The sequence below is a fragment of the Barbus barbus genome (assembly GCF_936440315.1).
Source record: "Barbus barbus genome assembly, chromosome: 1".
Classification (NCBI taxonomy): Eukaryota; Metazoa; Chordata; class Actinopteri; order Cypriniformes; family Cyprinidae; genus Barbus; species Barbus barbus.
The window spans coordinates 17,096,852-17,119,109 of record NC_136729.1 but is presented as its reverse complement, the minus strand read 5'-3'; the positions used below and the strand labels follow the sequence as shown (position 1 = coordinate 17,119,109).

General features: G+C 38.4%; 2 protein-coding genes across 3 annotated transcripts; both read left to right on the top strand.

Moving 5' to 3' along the window:
- Window positions 1-583: 583 nt before the first annotated feature.
- On the top strand, window positions 584-2,380 carry LOC306876628 (transcription initiation factor IIA subunit 2). Its single transcript, XM_079427950.1, has 4 exons — window positions 584-768; window positions 1,338-1,442; window positions 1,584-1,710; window positions 1,805-2,380. The coding sequence occupies exons 1-4, from the start codon at window positions 697-699 to the stop codon at window positions 1,828-1,830; spliced, it is 330 nt and encodes a 109-aa protein (XP_079284076.1). The 5' UTR covers window positions 584-696; the 3' UTR covers window positions 1,831-2,380.
- A 484-nt stretch (window positions 2,381-2,864) lies between these two features.
- LOC306856077 (transient receptor potential cation channel subfamily M member 1-like) lies at window positions 2,865-22,225 on the top strand. 2 transcript variants are annotated; one of them, XM_079395083.1, is made up of 27 exons: window positions 2,865-3,055; window positions 6,026-6,102; window positions 6,850-7,048; window positions 7,198-7,411; window positions 7,625-7,749; window positions 7,884-8,055; window positions 8,403-8,577; window positions 8,819-8,942; window positions 10,602-10,674; window positions 10,851-10,951; window positions 11,106-11,279; window positions 11,763-11,897; window positions 12,211-12,261; window positions 12,523-12,663; window positions 13,064-13,093; window positions 13,276-13,568; window positions 14,209-14,437; window positions 14,529-14,660; window positions 16,019-16,156; window positions 16,238-16,366; window positions 16,451-16,702; window positions 16,789-16,963; window positions 19,229-19,249; window positions 19,349-19,493; window positions 19,618-19,820; window positions 19,909-20,041; window positions 20,767-22,225. In XM_079395083.1, exons 1-27 carry the CDS (start codon window positions 2,972-2,974, stop codon window positions 21,980-21,982), a joined length of 4,941 nt encoding a protein of 1,646 aa, XP_079251209.1. In that variant the 5' UTR covers window positions 2,865-2,971; the 3' UTR covers window positions 21,983-22,225. The 2 variants fall into 2 exon arrangements, with proteins under 2 accessions (XP_079251209.1, XP_079251210.1); XM_079395084.1 differs by lacking the exons at window positions 2,865-3,055; window positions 8,819-8,942; window positions 10,602-10,674; ... (16 more) ...; window positions 19,909-20,041; window positions 20,767-22,225 and adding an exon at window positions 5,188-5,257 and having other exon boundaries at window positions 8,403-8,665.
- The last annotated feature ends 33 nt before the right edge of the window (window positions 22,226-22,258 follow it).

Below are 22,258 nucleotides of genomic sequence, written 5' to 3'. Positions count from 1 at the left end.
ATAAGAAAACCTCAAATCTGTTTTAATAAAATTGGAAACAAAAGTGTCCAAAGAAAGTGTACAAAAAAATGAATTCACAAATGAACAGTTTACAGCATTTTACAAAGGAACAAATAATTGACGTTCATGAGATTAAAAGGGTAATAATAATGGCTTGGACTTGTCATTTGCTGCCATCTACTGCCAACAAATCCTTATTTTCTCCCTCACTTCACGTGGACGGGAAATAAAGAGTGGCAAGAAAAAAGGATGGATACTGTTAATGTGACTAACAAACAAAAACATACTTAAAGTTTACGGAAGGATATGTAACGAAAAACAATTATCGCAAAAAGGAAAAACAATAACAAACAAACAAAGCATTGTTATATATATATATATATATATATATATATATATATATATATATATATATATATATATATATATATATATATATATATATGCATTGTTATATATGTGTTATGTTTAGAGTATTCATTTTTCATGCTAAAGAGGAACTGTACGAACACCTCGATGATTTGTGTCCCCCTACCTTCATGTTCGGGGATTTATGTCCCTCGCGTGTTTCCGTAGCGCGATCGGTCTTAGTTTGGATTTTGAGGAAGTGCTTAGCCAGCGGGCAAATCACAAAGCACCAGCGAAGATCCAACGGTTATTTTAAACAAAACAGCGTACAGCGTTCGCACTGAAAATATGGCATATCAACTCTACAGAAACACGACCCTCGGGAACAGTCTACAGGAGAGTCTTGATGAACTTATTCAGGTAAGAGTGTTGAATCAAAGTGAAGTTATCTAGCTCGATTGCTAGCCAGAGCAGAATGATGTAACTTAACGTTAATCGATAAACACAGATAACAGAATGAAAACGATTACATCTAGTCATCTACCTTCGTTGGTTTATTATATCGTATCTTATTGTTAAATCCTACGATTTGTTCTCATCGTGGTTAGTGATATGTGGGTTTATTAAAGTTAATGAGTGTTAGCTAACGACAGCTGTGTTTGTAATTGAGCTGCTCTTTATCAGAATAAGTTGTGAATTTAAATGCTCCAGTGAGGGATAAATGAACTGTTTTAGTGTTTCTTAGAGGTTTACTTGAAATGTATATTCACATTACCGCAGATTGGGCTCATAACAGTCATGCCTGTAACTTATGTGTTTAATAATAACAATCATGCAGGCAGACTTATGCCTAATAATGTTAACTCCGATTTAAGATGGGATTCCTGAATCAGTCCACTCAAGAAACCAGAAAGCCTATTGGTGTTTAATCAAAATAAAAATACAGTGAAGCGTAATGTGTTTTAACTGTATTTTCTGTCCTTCCACAGACTCAACAGATCACACCACAATTAGCCCTCCAAGTCCTTTTACAGTTTGATAAAGCTATCAACACCGCACTGGCCAACCGGGTCCGCAACAGGGTCAATTTTAGGGTAAGTCAAGCGAATGTTAATGCTCTACAATAACCTTAAAATTGAAGTTTAAGTTTTGTCTGCTTATGCAAGTTATTTGAATAACTAGCTCTGCGTTGAGCTGGACATGCTTCAAATCACTGCTGTTTGTTTTATCCACAGGGATCTCTGAACACATACAGATTCTGCGATAACGTCTGGACGTTTGTTTTAAATGACGTTGAGTTCCGAGAGGTGACGGATCTGGTCAAGGTGGACAAAGTAAAAATTGTAGCATGTGATGGCAAAAGTAAGACATTTGATACACTTTGCTGGTGTTCAATATTTTCATACTTCTGGTGTTGTGATGCAGTCCTCCTTATTAAACCTTTTCTCTGTTATAGACACTGGGTCTAATGCAGCTGAGTGAAGCTAAGGTGGAGAGAGAGAGTGAAAGAGAAGCTGGCTGATGGGAAGGATGAAAAGAATTGAAGACGAGGCACACAGGGGGGACTGTGTATATATTATTTATTGCGAGTAACAGTTCTCCAGCCTTCATACATCAACCTACTCTGTGGAGGACTGACAAACGTATGGAGCACACAAGGCCTTGGATGTCACGTGAATTTTTCTTTTTATAAATAAATATATATAATTTTCATAGAAATGCCAATGCTTTTCGGTTTGTTACTATTTAGCTTATTCTCTAATAAACTTGTTTTAAATGGTTTTTGGCTTCTCTTGTGTTGAATAATTTTTTCCCCATGGGCTTTTTCCTTGAAATGAACAGGATAATACAACGTACGCACCGCTGAATGTGCACTAGCTGACTGGTCGTGTCTTCAAATGTTTTTGCAGAGTTTAATTCTTATTAGCTCTCACCAATAACCTTAAATGTATCAAAACCATCAACTTACGATGAACTGTGTAAAGTTCACTCGCAATTCAGTGATTCTGAACATTAAATCTGTCAGAAATGCTATCAGAAGTGTAATCTGAAGAATTAATGCCTGTCTTTATTCCTTACATTGTGTATCAGTTGCAGGAGCAGAACAAATAGGCGTTTGCTGCATTTACATTTCGAACCAAACGACTTTATATTTTTATAATCTTGAGTTTTTAACTGATAATAATGAGATACATTTTGGATAATAGATTTTGTGATCTCATCACCTGAACATTGGTACATGAGTGATTATGCTGCACTCTCCTATTCACAGCTAAGCCCTGCATTTCGATTTCTTAATACTTCCCAAGTCATGACCTAACCATGCGTTTTTTTTTATTTAGCATTAGAGCCATTTTTGTTAGACTTTTACCCAGATTTACCTTCAATCACCATAATAAATCTCCTGCATTAAAAAGCATCACTCATAGGGCAACTCCATTAAGCCTGATTACACACACACACACACATACAGTAGTCAGGGAAGGGGGTCTTTGTGTCAACGTCATATTATTTGCATCTGACTGTGGAATCCTGGAGTTGGACATCACTGTGTTCAGTGGTGTGCTAGTCACAGAGACTGTAAGGCTGGATGGTGATGGCTGGACTTTAGGAGCTCATAAAAATGGATAACAGGGGCTTTGGAGGGAAAAAGTGCAAAGAGGGGTCTTTTAAGCGTGCATCTATTAAACGCACATCCTCTCAGAAGGTAAGAGACCTCAACAAGCTTTGAATTTCCCCTCATTTCTACTGCAACTAACTGGGTTATCTTGAGTTGGTGAAGAAACAAGCCCCTAGAATCGTTCCCATCTTTCACCTGTCTGGCTATACCTCATACTCCATTCATGTTGAATTTGTTTAGGATTGGGAATGTTTGAGGTTTGACTGATTTTTGCATGTTGCAGGCTTGTTTTATAATGTCTCTGTTGGTTAACTTTTTATATCGGCAGTGATTTTGTCCATGTGTGTAAACTTATTTGCTGAATGCATTGATTCCAGTGATGGTCTTGATCTCTGAGTGTTCACTTACACACGTACAAAACCTGTTTTCAGCATTGTCCTCTAATCTCTGATAATGGCCCAGTAAAGAGCACTGTCCCGGGTAGCTTACCCCTGTTCTCTCTAAGTCTCAATCTTATGTGATCAATGCAGAGTTCTGTGGAACGAGTCCAAACACAAGTGGACAAAACACACATTGTGGACTTACAATGGACCTGAAATCATTTCAAATCAGCTTATGTTTTCAAGGGAATGGAAAGTGGTGTACTGGAGTTCATGAAAATTCAAGGTTGCATTAAAAAATTCAGCAATGTCATGATTCACTTGACCTTGCAACTCTGCAAACTGTCTGTTCCGTCCTTGTCTGGGTACAAACTGACAAACAGCATTTTTCTTTATCAAATTCATACATGCTTATAACCAGCATTCACAGCTGGACATGTTCATTAACAATGTTTGTTAATTCAATGTTCACAAAAAAGGCACTTTTAATCATCCATAATGTTAGAATATAATAACTCCTGGAATCATATGATTTGGGGCAATCCAAATGAGAGGACGGGAATGGCTTATCAATTCTGAATAAAGACCCCAAATACCTTTTACAAAATCCATTGGAACTGAATCCTGTTGCATTGTAAAATATTTACTGTATTATCTTTCTTGTAAACCATGTGGAAACATTAGTTTTCATTTCCTATTGGTAGGCAGAGTTCATTTTCTCTTTGCTTGATTTGCTTAGATGAGGATTATCTGAGTTGAGCTTCTCACAGAGCTCCTTTATGTTTCTGCTCACAGGGTAGACATGTGTTAATGTGAGAGCTTTGAGGGGCTAAATTGTAATTAGGGATCAGTGGGAGGGAGCAGATTTGTCTGGTTTACTCTTTCAGTTTAATTTAGTCAGTCTTTGTCAGGAAGCTATAGGGACAATATTGGCTATACTTATGTGTAGTTAAAAAAATAAATTAAAATAATATATATATATATATATATATATATATATATATATATATATATAAACACCATATGAAAAACTATATACTAAAAATATGCATTTTATGTTAAATATATTTAAAAATATGCTTTTGTTTTACTCATAATGCATATATTTTTTTTTGCCTAAAATCATATAAATATATATTTTAAAGACAATAACCAAAAATATTGTTTGTGCAGTTTCAGAGAGTGCTTTGTGTGACTGTGCAGCTTCACTTTCAACATGGGAAATTCCACATGTGTGTTTCTATGACTAAACCCTTTAGGATTTGGGAGAAATGAAGCTCTAAAATGCTCAAATCCAGAGATGTCAAAAGCTGTCGACAGATGTCTAAACACAAATCTCATATGTACTTGGGACAGAGCCAGATTATGTTTCAGCGATACTGCTCTTTGTGAATGAGAGCGTTTGTGCTTAATTTGATTTCTGTGGGAGGCTTTTTATATGGTGCTGCTACAGAAACAGACAGTTTTATAGAATACCTTTCTGAAAAAGGTAAAAACACCTACTGTCTCCAATATAAATCCTAAATTATTGACAAGACTTCAGTAAGAACTTGAGGCACCTGTATCTTTCATTTGATTCCTATCCTCCCCAGTTTACCTCAACAAACAGCATAAAGAAGAGGTGTGGAGGGGCTAATGGGAGAGATTAACATGTTGACCAATGAGGCAGATTAGAGAGCCCCTCGTCTCGGTGTAGGCTTTAGTTTGTGGTGTTCCGGTGGATTGGTCATGAGGTTCCAGCAGGATTATCTTCAGTGGTCATGGGACTCTGAGACTGAGGTCCAGCACACGTGGTCCAGACCTCTGCTCCATAAATGAAGGCCACAGGCAGTTGAAGGCAGGCTGGAGGAAGACTTCATGACAAGCCTGCCGTTATGCAAGCCTTTTGTCTTTCTCTTTATTTTCAAGGGTAAGTGCCTGTCTAGCAAGTCAGTTTGAGCTCGAGAGATAATGTTAATGATGGTATATACCTCAGATATTTATTGGTGGAATATTGTAAGTTAGATCCTCCACAGCAGGATTTCTTGCTTTTTTTTCTTTTCTTTTTTTTAGGAATTTTCCTTTCTAGTGATGTGTTTGGCTTGCTTTTGGAGCATTGAAGGTCAGGCGTATTTCTGTAATTACCCTTGTGTTACACAAATAACATTAAGCTGATTGTGCCAGCTGATTTATATTATATATTTGTATGCATGCATGTGATAAACAAGCCTGTTTTCATATATTATTGTCTTAAATACAAGTGCAATTAAAATTCTTAAATATATGAATAGAAAGTAAACAACTGTGAGTGGGAGAAATACTACTGTGCAATGTGACTGTGCATTGACCTTGAAGGGTTTAGTTGTTTTCATCATTTTAATACGTCTAAAGTGATTTCAATTTACCCAGAGTGCTTTACTGCTGTTGTGGAAACCCTGAACACACACATTCGTACTTGTGCATAGTAGGTAAACTATTTATAATCACAATTATTCTCACAGTTTGTGCTGTTTTCATTGTTTTCCACATTGTAAGTCAGAAACAATTTGATAAACATAAGCTGCAGAACAGCTTGTTCTTTTTTGTAGCTGAGAAATTAAAGTAATGAATTACAAAAGAGATTTAGGAAATGTGTTGACAATACACTTTAAATGACAGTGAATAAGTGAAGTATATTCTCCTGTATTGTGTCTTGCAGTTTCAGAGGGCATGGATTGAAAGGACATTTCTAAAAAGGGAGTGCATTCACATATTCCCCAGCAAAGAGCCCAACAAGTGAGTAACTGTCACATCACACTTAGGAGCGATGACTGTCTTGAATACTTAGACTTTATTTACAAAGCTACACACACGTTGCCGTATTAAGACGACGGTCAGACTGGACGCAGAGGCAGGGAAACACAGGGCTTATGAACACAGGGAAATCAACAGGGAAGAACGGAAACAGGTGTGGAGCAATTAGACACAGGGCTGGGGACAAATGAACTAATGATGACAAACAAGGACAGGGACAGGAAGTCCAAATATGGGCACGAGAGTAGGGGGGAAACAAGACAAGGGACTGACAGTAATGGTGTTGTTATAATTAACTAAAACTAAAACCAAAACTATTAACTTTTTTGTTGTTGTTAATTGAAATAAAATACAAACATTAAATGAAAAATTAAATATTTTACAAAATTATAAATATTGCATTGGCAGCTTATAGAAACAAAATAAGTCTAAAATTGCTAAATAAAAAAAATTCAAGCCAAACAGAATTATTTTGCAAAATTTGTAAAACTAATATGAAAATGGAAACTAAAATAAAAACACTGGTCAGTGATACTTTTTAACTGTAAATTGAGAAAAGACAAACTATTAATACAATAAATTAAACTTGAGCTCAGCAACATGATAGTTCTAAATCCATAAACATGCTTGTTCATTCGGCACTCAAGAGAAGTTATATAAACTTGTAGAAATTAATGTGGTATGCTTTTGCGGTTAATATTGACTTTTCCTTTTTGCCAACTATTGTAGGTGTTGGTGCGGTCAGCTAGTAAACCAACATGTGGCTATTCTTCCTGGCTCCACCAATAAGAGCACAGAGGAAGACCAGGGGGTGCAGACCGAGCCTCCACAAGAGAAATGGTCAGTTGCTAAGCACACACAAGCCACGCCCACTGACGCATACGGCATCATTGAATTCCAGGGAGGAGGTCATGTCAACAAGGCCATGGTATTTTTCAGATAACCATGTGATTCATTTGTTTTTCATTGAACAAAAATGTGCTCAAACACTTTGGGAGTCATCCTAAAAATTGTCCTGAACATTTGAACGCTTAAAGTCTTATCATTATCTCTCCGATCTTCCTTGTTTATCATCAGTATATCCGTGTGTCCTATGATACCAAGCCTGATAACCTTCTGCATCTGATGGTGAAAGACTGGCAGCTGGAGCTGCCCACCCTGCTGATCTCTGTGCATGGAGGCCTGCAGAACTTCGACTTGCAACCCAAACTCAAGCAAGTGTTTGGAAAGGGACTGATAAAAGCAGCAGTTACCACTGGGGCCTGGATCTTCACTGGGGGAGTTAGTACAGGTGGGTGTTTGACAACACAGAGAAGTGCAGCACAAAAATTAGAAGGTTAGGTCATGGTGTGACCTAAACTAAACTGACATAAATTAAATGGTCTTCTGTTGCTGTTTCCGATAATGAATCATCTGCTTTCCTGTTGTGCAAGAAAGTGCGAATGACTCCATCACATGACACACTAATAATTTCATGTTTACTCCTTCTTGTCACATTACACAGGAGTGATTCGGCATGTGGGAGATGCGCTGAAAGACCACTCCTCCAAGTCCCGTGGGAAGGTGTGCGCCATCGGAATTGCACCATGGGGCATTGTGGAAAATAAAGAGGATCTGATCGGACGAGACGTAAGCCATTCGTGTCATTGCACAGCAATGCATGTACTCGTGTTTAATCAGCATAAGTGAATGTTTCAGGTTTGGTTTCTGCTAGGTTTTTGGCCGATGTATCACCACTGTGTCTGTGTTTTTGCTTTGACCAGGTGACGCGACCTTACCAAACCATGTCCAACCCTCTCAGCAAACTTTCTGTGCTTAACAACAGCCATTCCCACTTCATTCTGGCTGACAACGGCACTCATGGAAAGTATGGCGCGGAGGTCCGACTGCGCAGGCAGCTGGAGAAACACATCTCTCTGCAGAAGATCAACACACGTAAGTCAACTTTTAGTAGTTAAGTCAGCTTTTAAAAGAAAGTTAAACAATTTTAATGAAGCCATCAAGTCAAAAGGGAATAAAACACTGTCAAAACACTGTTGGAGTCCATGAATGTTGATCTAGTGATGGAAAGCCCAGTCTGTGACCTCCTGGGTTTCCCTTTGTCATCCTATGCCTGGAGTTCCTGATGAGGCTGGGACAGCAAAGGGAGGTCCAGACGTCATCCCATACTGCAGTTAAAACAACCATCTTAATCGTGCTCAAAAGCATCTTTTCATATCTAATCGCTGCTTAATTTGTGCACATTTGTACATGAGTGTGTTTTATGTGTGTTTTATGTACAGGTCTGGGTCATGGGGTCCCTTTGGTGTGTCTGATTCTTGAAGGAGGGCCGAATGTAATCTCTATTGTGTTGGAGAGTCTGCGTGAAGAGCCTCCTGTACCCGTGGTTGTGTGCGACGGCAGCGGCCGAGCATCAGATATCATTTCATTCGCTCACAAGTACTCTGAGGAGGATGGGTGAGGAAAATATTGATGATGATTCAATGATTATTAAGGAATTTTAAAGGTGCAGTTCTGCAAGTGCTTTTTTCTGAGGTAAATTGACTGCAGGAGAAAAAGTAAGTTTTTACTGATAGGGTATTGTGCTGTTGAAAAAAACATATTTGTGATATTAAAGGTCCCTGAACACTGAACCTCTTTGGTCTCGTTGTTTCTAAAAGCTCTTTCTCTTGGTCTCCATTACCTTGTTCTGGTGCAGGTTGGTTAATGATAGTGTTAGAGACCAGCTTCTAGTAACTATACAGAAGACATTCAACTACAACCGGAATCAGGCACAGCAGATTTATCTCATGGTGATGGAGTGCATGAAGAAAAGAGAGCTGGTGAGTAAAATAAAGGATGGGATGTCAAGAAAACAGATTAAAGACAACTTTGTTGAAGATTTTTGCCATAATATAAAACATGCTGTGTATTTATGAGCAACATTCTGTTTTATATTGTGTTATATTTCACAGATATGATAATAAACATGACTGTTATTCATTTGGACTCATTTGCCTTTTTCATATCATACATTGTTCTTTTAATTTTCTTATTTAAATTTTTTGCAATTTTTTCCTATGTTGTAGTTTCAAACCACCCAGCTCACAATTTTCCATCGTATTTCCCTGTCATTCCAAATGTAGACATGAGGTTTAAAATGATTTCCATAACCCGGGGCAAGTTCCTCAAAACCATGCGAAGAACACATGATTTACAGTAGCTATGGGAAACTTAGAAATCACATATCAGTTCACATGTTTGTGCATCTTGGCTTTTCTAGGTAGCAATTTGTAATGTTGTACTTTTTTGAAGTTTAAGATATTAAATTCATCAAAAAAAAAAGCCTTACTGATGTGAATATGTTATCTTTTGGAGCCTTGTAAAAAGTTTGCATAATGTAATATATAAATGCATGTTTAAACACAATGCATTAGTACTCACTGCCCACTCTCATGGTCAAATCATTATGATCTCTCTATTGCTCACATATTATCTGACCAGCTAATCATTTATTGTCTTTCAACATATATATACAGACAAATAGATATATTACATTTCTGTCCAACCATGATAATTAAAAACAGCTGTGGAAAAGTAAATAAACAAATACTATAACTGTTTATTTCATATTTTTATTTATCGTTAAGTACTGTGACCATATAGGTCGATTTGTGCTTGTCTTTCATAGAGTTACACTACTTCTCAGTGGTTTGGGGTCAGTAAGATTTGTATTTTTTTTAAATGCAAGAATGCATTAAAATGCTTTAAAAAAAAGTGGCAATAAGGATTTTAAAAAAGATTTCTATTTAAATAAAAATGCAGTTTTTTTAAAACATCCTATTTATAAAAAAATCTGAAAAAATGCATCACAGTTTCCACAAAAATGTTAAGCAGCATAATTGTTTTCAACACTGATAATGTCAGCCTTGTGTCGTGTGTCTTGTTTCCCGCCCTCATGTTTCCATGTTTGGTTTGTTTCTTGTCCTTGTCAAGTGTGTTTATTAGTTTATTAGTTTCAGCTGTGTTTTAGTTATCTGTAATTAGCCTGTGTACTTAAGTTCCTGTCTGTTAAGTTTGTGTTGTTTGATCTACTCGTTACTCCTGGTGTTCCTGTTTGTCTCAGCCTTGCCTTGTCTTGCTCTTTTGGATTTAAAGACTATTATTTTGAGTTACATACACATCTCTGTGTTCCTCCCCGCTGTGTGCAACATGACAGATAATTAGAGATTATGATTTCTGAAAGATCATATGACTGGAGTCAAAGCCTGCATTCAGCACCATCACAGGAATAAATTACCTTTAAAAAAAATTACATTGTAGTAATACTATTACAATATCGCTGCTTTTACTGTACTTTTGATCAAATAAATGCAGCCTTGGTCAACATAAACTGCTTTCAAAAGAAAGAACTTGCTGTCCACAAACTTTTGAACAGTAGTGTATAATGTAGTATGCTATTACATGCATTCCACACAGTTTTATGTTTTGTGCTGTAACAGATCACAGTTTTCCGCACGGCCTCAGAGGGTCAGCAGGATATTGAGATGGCCATCTTAACTGCTCTGCTGAAAGGTGAACTCTTGTTCAGACCACACATCACACAGTATACAATAGGACCAGTTCTGAAAATTTAAATGTAACATCCCTGAAAATATATTGTTTGTATCAAAATATAATTATTTATTTCAAAAATATTTGTAATGCAGCTCTTTCTCTCTTATTCCATTAACAATTTTTGGGTTTGTCAGGCACAAATGCCTCTGCTCCAGACCAGCTGAGTTTAGCTTTGGCCTGGAACCGTGTGGATATTGCTCGCAGTCAAATCTTCGTCCATGGACAACACTGGCCTGTAGGTGAAGGGCTAATGGAAATACAGCACATAGATTGCCTATAGAGACTCAGTATTCATATATATATGTGTGTGTGTGTGCATACATACATACAAATATTATAGTATTTGTATTGAAGTTATTGAATACATATTTACATGTCTATATCATCAGCCTGCTGGGTCCCTGCCCACCTCATCCACGAGCCAGCAGGATAAACCAAAGAGCCCTATCACCACCCGTGCCAGCAAGGGGAAACCTGCCAGGGCCAAGAAGGGCAAAGGTGCCAAATCCAAACCTGAGCCTCCAGAGGAGACAGATCCTCGAAAACTAGAGCTGCGTAACTGGGTAAGGTTCATTGTTTACTAATATTGTGTTAGTGAGTATTTGCTTTACTCACTGCTGAATACACTGCTGGATTTGTATATATTCTAATTAAAGTAATTCTGTCTTAGATTAGATTAAATTGAACTATATTGTCATTGCACATGTAAGGTACAAGGCAACGAAATGCAGTTAGCATCTAACCAGAAGTGCAATAAGCAGTAAGTGCAGGATATACAGTGTCTACAATGTTACAAATATACAATAAATATACAGATAAGGCTGTACTATGAACATACTATACAGATGGATATGTAATATGTAAGAGCATGCACACTATATGCAGAAACTATGAACATATAAACATAATTTACAAATGAATAGTATAGTGATAAACACTAGTGCAATGGCCAATTAAAAGTGCATAGAAAAATATTCCAGTATATAAATGTGTGTATGTTCTTGTTGGTCAATAAAATTTCATGTGTGTGTTGATGTGTAAAATAGGTTAATTCTCTGGAGCAGGCCATGATGGACGCACTCGTGCTTGACAGAGTGGATTTTGTGAAGCTCCTTATTGAAAATGGCGTCAACATCCACCATTTCCTGACAATCCCACGACTGGAAGAACTCTACAACACAGTTGGCACACAATTTATGGAATATTAGAGGGTCACGTAGCCTCTCTGTTTTATCATTTAATGTTTTAACAACCAAATATGACCAACATATCCAGTTATTAGAGCTTTCACTGCTGTTCACTTCTCTCTTTCCATGCAGTATTGAAAATGTCATTTGTGTGTTTAGTATTATCCATTATTATATCAACAATCTGTTGTTGAGGAGAAAGCACTTATCCCACAAATATCTGTGTGTTTTACAGGAGATGAAGCCTAATGGGCTTTTCCCTGAATTGTGTGTATGGTTTTATGATTTTATTTTATTTTTAATTCAGAAATTAGGGCCAACCAACACATTACATTTTGTGGTCAGAGATGTCAAAAAGGTAAAGTTCATAATTAATAATTTGTGCTATGGTCTTTCTTGTCTTTGAGGTTATCAAAATAAGTTAAAACATACACTGTATTTTTCTGTAATTTTATGGCCTATTGTTCTTAAGAATAAGACTTTAATCTTCTTAGCAGTGTGTGAATGCAGTTGTGTGTTTGATTTGTGTAAGAGCATTGCATAAATACTTTTATTTCACTCTAGTTTTAGCAGTTACAGAATAAGTTACTTTATGGTGTTATGAAATGAATATTTCCAGGGAAACCTACCGCCAGATTACCAGATCACTCTGATTGACATTGGCTTGGTTCTGGAGTACTTCATGGGAGGAGCGTATCGGTGTCACTATACTAGGAAAAGTTTCCGCACACTCTATAATAACCTCTATGGACTGAAGAGAGTGAGTTACCACCATCTCTTATACACTTATTCATGCATATCTGAAAATACAAAGTCTTTTTTCCCCTGCAAACACAGGGGCTAAAAAACTCCAATATTTAGAGTAGAAATATTTTACAGAACATATAGTAAAAATATAATAAAATATATAAATATTTTACAGAAAAATATCAAACAAAAATGACTGACTTGTCAATTACTGGGCCAGTTAGTTGTTCTTACTTAGTCTATGGTCTAGCAAAAATATAGATAATTATTAATAGTAACTTGTTTCTCAGTTTCCACACTTTTGAGAAATTAAACAGACATAAAATAGATTAACCAGTTATTTACCAATGTGTTATTAAATAATAAAATATGCTCAAAAACGTCTGATTCTCTCTCTTTCTGTTCTCTTTTAGCCCAAAGCTTTGAAACTCCTGGGTATGGAGGTAAGCCACTAAAACATAAAAAAAGGCAGATTTTTTGTAAATATTCAGTATTAATATGTATTCTCTCTCTCTCACACACACACACACACACACACACACACAGACAGAGAGAAATTTGACTAGTAGCTAAAACTTGTAGTAGCCTATTTACAGACACAATCACTTCGTTTTGTTTTCGACAGGACGATGACCCAAGACCTAAAGGCAAAAAGAAGATGAAGAAGAAGAAAGAGGAAGAAATCGATATTGACATTGATGACCCAGAGGTCAGTCGATTCCAGTACCCCTTCCATGAGCTGATGGTGTGGGCTGTTCTCATGAAGCGCCAAAAGATGGCGCTGTTTCTCTGGCAGAGGGGAGAAGAGGCCATGGCCAAAGCTCTGGTTGCATGTAAACTCTATAAAGCCATGGCGCACGAATCCTCACGGAGCGAACTAGTGGACGACATCTCGCAGGATCTAGACAATAATTCCAAGTGAGCAATTATTATATAATATGTCTTTACTATCACACTTGGTCAATTAATACGTCCTTGCTAAAAAGAAAACAAAAAAAGCAGAGTATGACTTTCTTTAAAAACCTTACTGACCCCAAACTTTTGAACTGTAGTTGATTAATTTGTCTATTTTATGAACAATTTATGTATTTATGTATTAATTTACTTAGGAAGGGCAAAGCAGTATCAGGTTGCATGTGGCTGAATAGAATCTGTTTGTGGTTTTTATTAATTGGGAAGTCATGGCCTAATGGTTAGAGAGTCAGACTCGTAATCCAAAGGTTGTGGTTGTGTTCGAGTCTCGGGCCGGCAGGGATTGTAGGTGGGGGGAGTGAATGTACAGCGCTCTCTTCAGTCTCAGTACCACGACTGAGGTGCCCCTGAGCAAGGCACCGAACACTCAACTGCTCCCCGGGTGCCGCAGCATAAATGGCTGCCCACTGCTCCGGGTGTGTGTTCACGGTGTGTGTGTGTGTGTGCACTTTGGATGGGATAAATGCAGAGCACAAATTCCGAGTATGGGTTACCATACTTGGCTGTATTTCACTTCACTTTCACTTTTATTTCTTAATGAAACTGTCAACACAACAGTCTCTTCTCTTCTCCATCTCACACTCAGGGAATTTGGTCAGTTAGCGTATGAGCTGCTAGATCAGTCGTACAAGCATGATGAACAGGTGGCCATGAAGCTTTTGACGTATGAGTTGAAGAACTGGAGTAACTCCACTTGTCTGAAACTGGCTGTAGCTGCCAAACACCGAGACTTTATAGCCCACACCTGCAGCCAAATGCTGCTCACTGACATGTGGATGGGCTGCCTGCGGGTGGGCAAGAGCAATGGACTAAAGGTCTGCAATACAAAATAAACACACTACATTTATAAGTCACTCACTCTAAATATTACATATCAACATTTTTATCATTTTATATCATTCACAGGTAATCCTTGGAATCATCTTTCCTCCAACCATTCTTCTCCTAGAATTCCGAACTGGAGATGATCTGTCTTACCAAAACTCCAAAGACAAAGAAGAGCTCAAAGACAAAGAGGATGATAACAAATCTGGCAAGGTAAAAATATATACATAACATTTCTTAATATATTACAATGAAAAAAAATGTTTATTGTCCAACCCAAATTCCGGAAATGTTGGGACATTTTTCAAATTTGGATAAAATAAAAACTAAAAGACTTTCAAATCACATGAGCCAATATTTTATTCACAATAGAACATATAGTACATAACAAATGTTTAAACTGAAAAATATTATACTTTTATCCACTAAATGAGCTCATTTCAAATTTGATGCCTGCTACAGGTCTCAAAAAAGTTGTCACAAACGGCTAAAAAAGCAAGAAATTTTGAAAAGATTCAGCTGGGAGGACATCTAGCAACTAATTAAGTTAATTGACATCAGGTCTGTAACATGATTAGCTATAAAAGGGATGTCTTAGAGAGGCAGAGTCTCTCAGAAGTAAAGATGGGCAGAGGCTCTCCAGTCTGAGAAAGAGTGTGGAAAAAGATTGTGGAATACGTCAAATTGTAAAGGCTTTGCAAATCTCATCATCTCAGATGACACTGCATCACTCATCGGCATGATTCTGTCATTGACATTACTAAATGGGCCCAGGAATACTTCCAGAAACCACTGTCGGTAAACACAATCCGCCGTGCCATCTGCAGATGCCAACTAAACCTCTATCATGCAAAAATGTAATGCAACAATGCAAAACCACATACTGCAGCTATTACAACAGCATGGCTTCATAGTGAATTGGCCTGCCTGCATTCCAGATCTTTCACCTATGGAGAACAATTGGCGCATCATTAAACGAAAAATATGTCAAAGACGAACACAAACTCTTCAGCAGCTGGAAACCTATATCTGGCAAGAATGGGACCAAATTCCAACACCAAAACTCCAGAAATTCATAACCTTGATGCCCAGACATCTTCAAACTGTTTTGAAAAGAAGAGGAGATGCTACTCCATGGTAAGCATGCCCCCGTCCCAACTATTTTGAGACCTGTAGCAGGCAACAAATTTGAAATGAGCTCATTTTGTGCATAAAATTGTAAAATTTCTCAGTTTAAACAAACGTTATGTTATCTATGTTATATTGTGAATAAAATATTGGCTCATGTGATTGGAAAGTCTTTTAGTTTTCATTTTATTCAAATTTAAAAAACGTCCCAACATTTCTGGAATTCGGGTTGTAATAATATTTCACAATATTACTGTTTTTCTGTATTTTTGATTAAATAAATGCCCTCTTGGTGTGCAAAAGAGACTTCAACAACAGTAAAAAAAAGTACTGACCCTAAACTTTTGAATGGTAGAATACAAATTCTACATTGGCTTCTTAATTTTTTATGGATCTTTATGAGGCGAAAGTGAGAAACTCTCAGGGTGGGTATTTATTTTCAGGATGGCACCATGAGCATGGACGGAGTGTCTAAGAAAGGTGATGAGGAAGATGGTAAAAAGAAACAAAAGCGAGTGCCTGTTGGGAAGAAGATATACTATTTCTATAACGCTCCGTTTACCAAGTTCTGGTTCAATACGGTATGATATTATTTAAAAGCAAAAAAAAAAAAAGTAAAATTATTTAAAAAAAACAAAACAATGATTAATGTATCTACTCAGACTGCCTACCTGGTATACCTGATGCTATATAATTACATCATCCTGGTGAAAATGGAGAGATGGCCATCACTGCAGGAATGGATCGTCATTTCCTACATCATCACTCTTGGACTAGAGAAAGTTAGACAGGTGAAGTTCACAAACAGAAAATGTGTTGCTATATTGTCATTTGTATGCGTTTTTTCTTCATTGGACACATGTGTTTGTGTGCAGATCCTGATGTCAGAGCCGGGAAAACTGAAACAGAAGATAAACGTATGGCTTGAAGAGTACTGGAATATCACTGACCTGGCTGCCATCACCACGTTCCTCATGGGACTGTTACTGCGATTGCAGAATGAGCCTTACATGGGCTACGGACGCGTCATCTACTGTGTAGACATCATCTTCTGGTACATTCGTGTCCTCGACATTTTTGGAGTTAACAAGTATTTGGGACCGTATGTCATGATGATTGGTAAAATGGTGAGAACTAGCAGAAAAACTTGTATTAATTGCTAAAAAGCTTTTGTTTTCTGAAGAATAATGATATTTTGAGTGTGTGTGCGCAGATGATTGACATGCTGTACTTCGTGGTGATCATGCTGGTGGTTCTCATGAGTTTCGGTGTGGCACGTCAGGCCATCCTGCACCCAGATGAGGAGCCAACGTGGCGTCTGGCGAGGAATATCTTCTACGTGCCCTACTGGATGATCTATGGAGAAGTGTTTGCTGACTCAATAGACCGTAAGACTAGAATTCATAGTAAGATTCTGTTTCCTGATTCATGTGTGGATGATCCATCTCGTCTCCATTCCACCCTCTCTGTATCTATGAACTATACAGAAAGATTTGTGTCTCATCTCCTGACCATGTGACCATTTACACTGCAATGGCATTCACCCGCTACTGAATCATGTGTGATGGACCGAATGTGTGACCGTGCCAGTTTTTACCAACCCTGCTTGTGAGTTTTAAGTCTTCGTGTCTTGTAGCTGCTAGCTTGGTTAAATTGTGCCTGTATAATTCTCATTTGTAAGCTGCTAAATTAATAAATGTAAATTTAAAAAAAGAATAAAAATAAGGTGTTGCTGTTTTAAATAAAAAATTAAATAAAAGATTTATTCAAATACAGTTTTTAATGATAATACAGTCAAAACATGTAATATACACACTCACTGGCCACTTTATTAGGGACACCTTGCTAGTATCGGGTTGGACCCCCTTTTGCCTTCAGAACTGCCTTAATTCTTCGTGGCATAGATTCATCAAGGTGTTGGAAACATTCCTCAGAGATTTTGGTCCATATTGACATGATAGCATCACGCAGTTGCTGCAGATTTTTCGGCTGCACATCCATGATGCGAATCTCTCGTTCCACCATATCCCAAAGGTGCTCTATTGGATTGAGATCTGGTGACTGTGGAGGCCATTTGAGTAAAGTGAACTCATTGTCATGTTCAAGAAACCAGTCTGAGATGATTTGATCTTTGTGACATGGTGCATTATCCTGCTGGAAGTAGCCATCAGAAGATGGGTACACTGTAGTCATAAAGGGATGGACATGGTCAGCAACAATACTCAGGTAGGCTGTGGTGTTTAAAAAATGCTCAATTGGTACTAAGGGGCCCAAAATGTGCCAAGAAAATATCCCCCACACCACTACACCACCAGCCTGAACCGTTGAGACATGGCAGGATGGATCCATGCTTTCATGTTCTTTACGCCAAATTCTGACCCTACCATCTGAATGTCGCAGCAGAAATCAAGACTCATCAGACCAGGCAACGTTTTTCCAATCTTCTATTGTCCAATTTTGGTGAGCCTGTGCGAATTGTAGCCTCCGTTTCCTGTTCTTAGCTGACAGGAGCGGCACCCGGTGTGGTCTTCTGCTGCTGTAGCCCATCTGCTTCAGGGTTCGACGTGTTGTGCGTTCAGAGATGGTATTCTGCATATCTTGGTTGTAACGAGTGGTTATTTGAGTTACTGTTACCTTTCTATCATCTCTAACCAATCTGCCCATTCTCCTCTGACATCAACAAGGCATTTTCGTCCACACAACTGCCGCTCACTGGATATTTTCTCTTTTTCTGACCATTTTCTGTAAACCATAGAGATGGTTGAGCGTGAAAATCCCAGTAGATCAGCAGTTTTTGAAATCCTCAGACCAGCCCGCCTGGCACCAACAACCATTCCACTTTCAAAGTCACTTAAATCCCCTTTCTTCCCCATTCTGATGCTCGGTTTGAACTTCAGCAAGTCGTCTTCACCACATCTAGATGCCTAAATGCATTGAGTTGCTGCCATGTGATTGGCTGATTAGTAATTTGTGTTACCAAGCAATTGAACAGGTGTACCTAATAAAGTAGCTGGTGAGTGTATAACATTTTTGCACTTTGTAGTAATAAAAAGAAAATTGCTAGTATCTTGGCATGTAGTCCATTTTGGATACAGTGCAAATGAATTTCAAGTACTGAGTTTTTACTATTTTTGGAAGAATTTAATGATAATATAGAACATAAAAACATAAATAATGGTTGTTGTACAGAAGTATGTGAAAATGCGGTTATGAAAAAACTTATTGTGCAAACCTACACTACCATTCAAAAGTCTAGGGTTGGTTTTTCATGAGTTTTATATTAGTCTCTTATATTCACCAAGGAATGTATTTGATCAAATACAGTAAAAATTGTACTATTGTGAAATATTAGTTTAAAATTATACATTAAAATAGAAAACTTTTAAATCTTTTTGCCTTAAGTGTCAGTTTTGGTCAATTTAATGCATCCTCCTTTATGAATAAAAGTATCTTACCCAGAACTTTGAATGGTATTGTATCTTTCATTTCTTAACCTAAAATGTGAAGTTTACAAAAATCTTTAACAATGACTATTTTGAAATTGAAATATTTGCACTATTTAGATGGCTGGCTAATTGTGAAACGATTAATATTTGTTTAGTTCTCCATAGTCTTTAACTGTGCTTTTTCTCTTTCTTTTTAAATACTCATAGTCTATGCGATGGAGATTAATCGTGAGTGCAAAAATCTTCCACTATACCCACAATTAAATGTAATTATCAAACACTAGTATGATGTCATGGTTGCATCATAACCTCTGTAATGTATGGCAGCACCCTGTGGTGAAAACCTGTATGATGAAGATGGGAAGAAGCTCCCTCCATGTATACCTGGGGCCTGGCTCACACCTGCCATCATGGCCTGTTACTTATTGGTAGCCAACATCCTACTGGTCAACCTGCTCATTGCTGTATTCAAGTGAGTCAAAAAATAAACACAAAATGTAAGCACTGATGAGCCACATAGTACTGTAGCACAACATTATGTTCTCATAGATTCATTATCAGCACTACAACACTGAGAGAACTCATTCCTTTCACAGCAACACGTTCTTTGAAGTGAAATCCATCTCCAACCAAGTATGGAAGTTCCAACGCTACCAGCTCATCATGACTTTTCACGACAGACCGGTGCTTCCTCCTCCCCTCATCATCTTCAGCCACATGTACATTGTGTTGAAGCGCCTGTGCTGCCGCTGCAGGAAGAAACAGGAAGGGGAGCTGGATGAGAGAGACCGCGGACTGAGTTATTACTCCTGTTACTCATTTTTACTGCTTCAATGTATTAATCTTGTAGCAGCCTATTTTAAAACACATTTTTTTCTTTTTTTTAGAGTTGACTCTGAGTCTGGAGGAACTGAAGAGTCTGTATGAGTTTGAGGAACAGTGTGTGGAGGAGTACTTCAGAGAGAAGGAGGACGAGGCGCAGTCTTCCAACGATGAGCGAATCCGAATTACTTCCCAGAGGTACTGGATGAAAAATAATAACTGCACCTGCAAATGTCATTTCAGGGCTCAACAATAAGGAATTTCTTTTGTGGTTCTGAATAATCCGTTTTTATAGTTAGCAATGCATTTATTTCAATTTATTAATTAAATTTTTTTTTTCAGAGAAAATGGACATTTGTAATAAGCTGCAAAACAGTTATAATATTACTCCATAAATTCATAAACAGATTTTTTATGATGTGGGACGTGTTTCCTGTGTCCCACATTCACATTTGCTAGAATGTAAGTCATTTGTAGTCTGACTATCTTTTAAAAAAGTTGCATCTTGTTTTTTTTTCTCGGACAGTAGAATGAAAATTTTTTTTTTTTTTACTTGAGCAGCTTTTAACTTAAGGGTGCTGTTTTTAGAACGCCATCATGTGTGAGACGCTGCAGAAGAATGCAGAAATGTGTTCTGTGTGAACAGCCCCTTATGCTTTCGAGACTTTCAAAAAATCCTCATCTATGTTAGCCATCTAGATAACATTGTCTTGGTGGCAAATTAGCAGAATTGCTAATTGCACATGATCAGTGAACATAAAATGTTTAGTGGCAATGCAGCACTGGCCTGAAAAAGCTGGCGACAATTCTGTCATCTGGTCCAATATTCTCGCATACTTGCATCCTAATGGTTGAGCCATACATTTAGAATAAATATTGAGGTTAAAACAAACAACAACCATTTAAAACACTTGTTGTTGCAGAGTCGAGAACATGTCCATGCGCCTAGAGGAAGTGAATGAACGAGAGCACTCCATGAAAGCCTCTCTGCAGACAATAGACCTGCGTTTGGCTCAGCTAGAGGAGTTCTCCGGCCGCATGATGCACGCACTGGAGCGACTGGCTGGCATCGACCGCTGCGAACTGGTCCGTGCTCGATCCGGGAGCTCAGTGGCCATGGACCAATCCGGCCTGCTTCGCCACGGTAGCATCAACAGCGCAGACGGCTACAGTTTGTACCGCTGGCACCTGGATGCAGAGGACCGTGGTGAGGAGATGTCAGGGGACAGGAAGGGCCACGCAGAGAGACGCGGCAGTATTGGCAGCAGCGACCTCCTTCTAAACCCTCATCAAGGTTCTTGCTACAGACCCACGCTGGATGTGTTGCCCCTCTGGCAAAGGACACGCTCCAGCTCCAGTGTGGACATCCTCATCTCTCCTTGCGAGTCACAAGACCGAGTCCAGACCTCTCAATCCCCAAAACTCACCTCCGCTCAACACCCTAAAGATCCACAAGCTCTGCTAGAAGCTGGAATAGACATAGCAGTTCCACATCCTCTGGAAAGGGCGCAATCCCTGAGGCAGTACCCAACTGAAGCTCAAAGTAACTCACTTTCGTACAAGAACAGATCCCAAAGTGGTACTTTGTACGTCTCGATGACACAGTCGAGGTTGTGCAGTCCAGGGAATACGTGGGCTTCGGAGCCCCACGGCCTACAGGATCAAGCAAGCAGATCGCCAACATTAGGTCGCTGGCCTCCACGCTTCGATGACAAAGTTCATCCCTCCCCATTCGGACTTTCACCCAAGACATCTTTAGAGAAATTAAGACCAAGAGAGGCCCAAGATGAAGAAGGATCTCCTAAGGAGAGCAAGAGGACAAAAACGCAACAAGGGGAAAGTGAGGAGAAAAAAGACGAGGATCAGGCAGAGGCGAATAGCGAAAGCACCAAAACAGAGGGAGGAGAAGAGAAAAGAGAGGAGCTGACGGACTCAGATCACTTGTATGTTGCAGAGGACAGGACGTACCCCTCACTCAGATCTAAGAGTTTGAACACTAACCCACGAAAGGCGAAGGCTGTAGGAAACATCCTGGATAAACCTCGAGCCGCCAGTAGTGTTAAAGACCTGGCTGGAGCCTTTGAAGTCAACACCAATGATTACAGACCCTCCAGAGACAGGACAGGCACACAGACATAAGCGCAAGATCATCGCAGTAGTGCTAGGTTAAAAAAGCCGATTTTCATTGTTTTCCAGTATGGATCACACTTCTAACACTAGTTATACACATCTTGGCAAGCAGGCATATTTTCATACATTAATATTTATGAGATGTAATTTTAATGCTAAAACCTGGTATGCAAAAAGGGAAATCGGGGACCACCTCTGTGCTGTAGATATTGACTATCCCATTTTTTTCAAAATAAAGGGAAATTTAACTTCAGTTATGCTGTTTATTACTCAACAACGTCACAT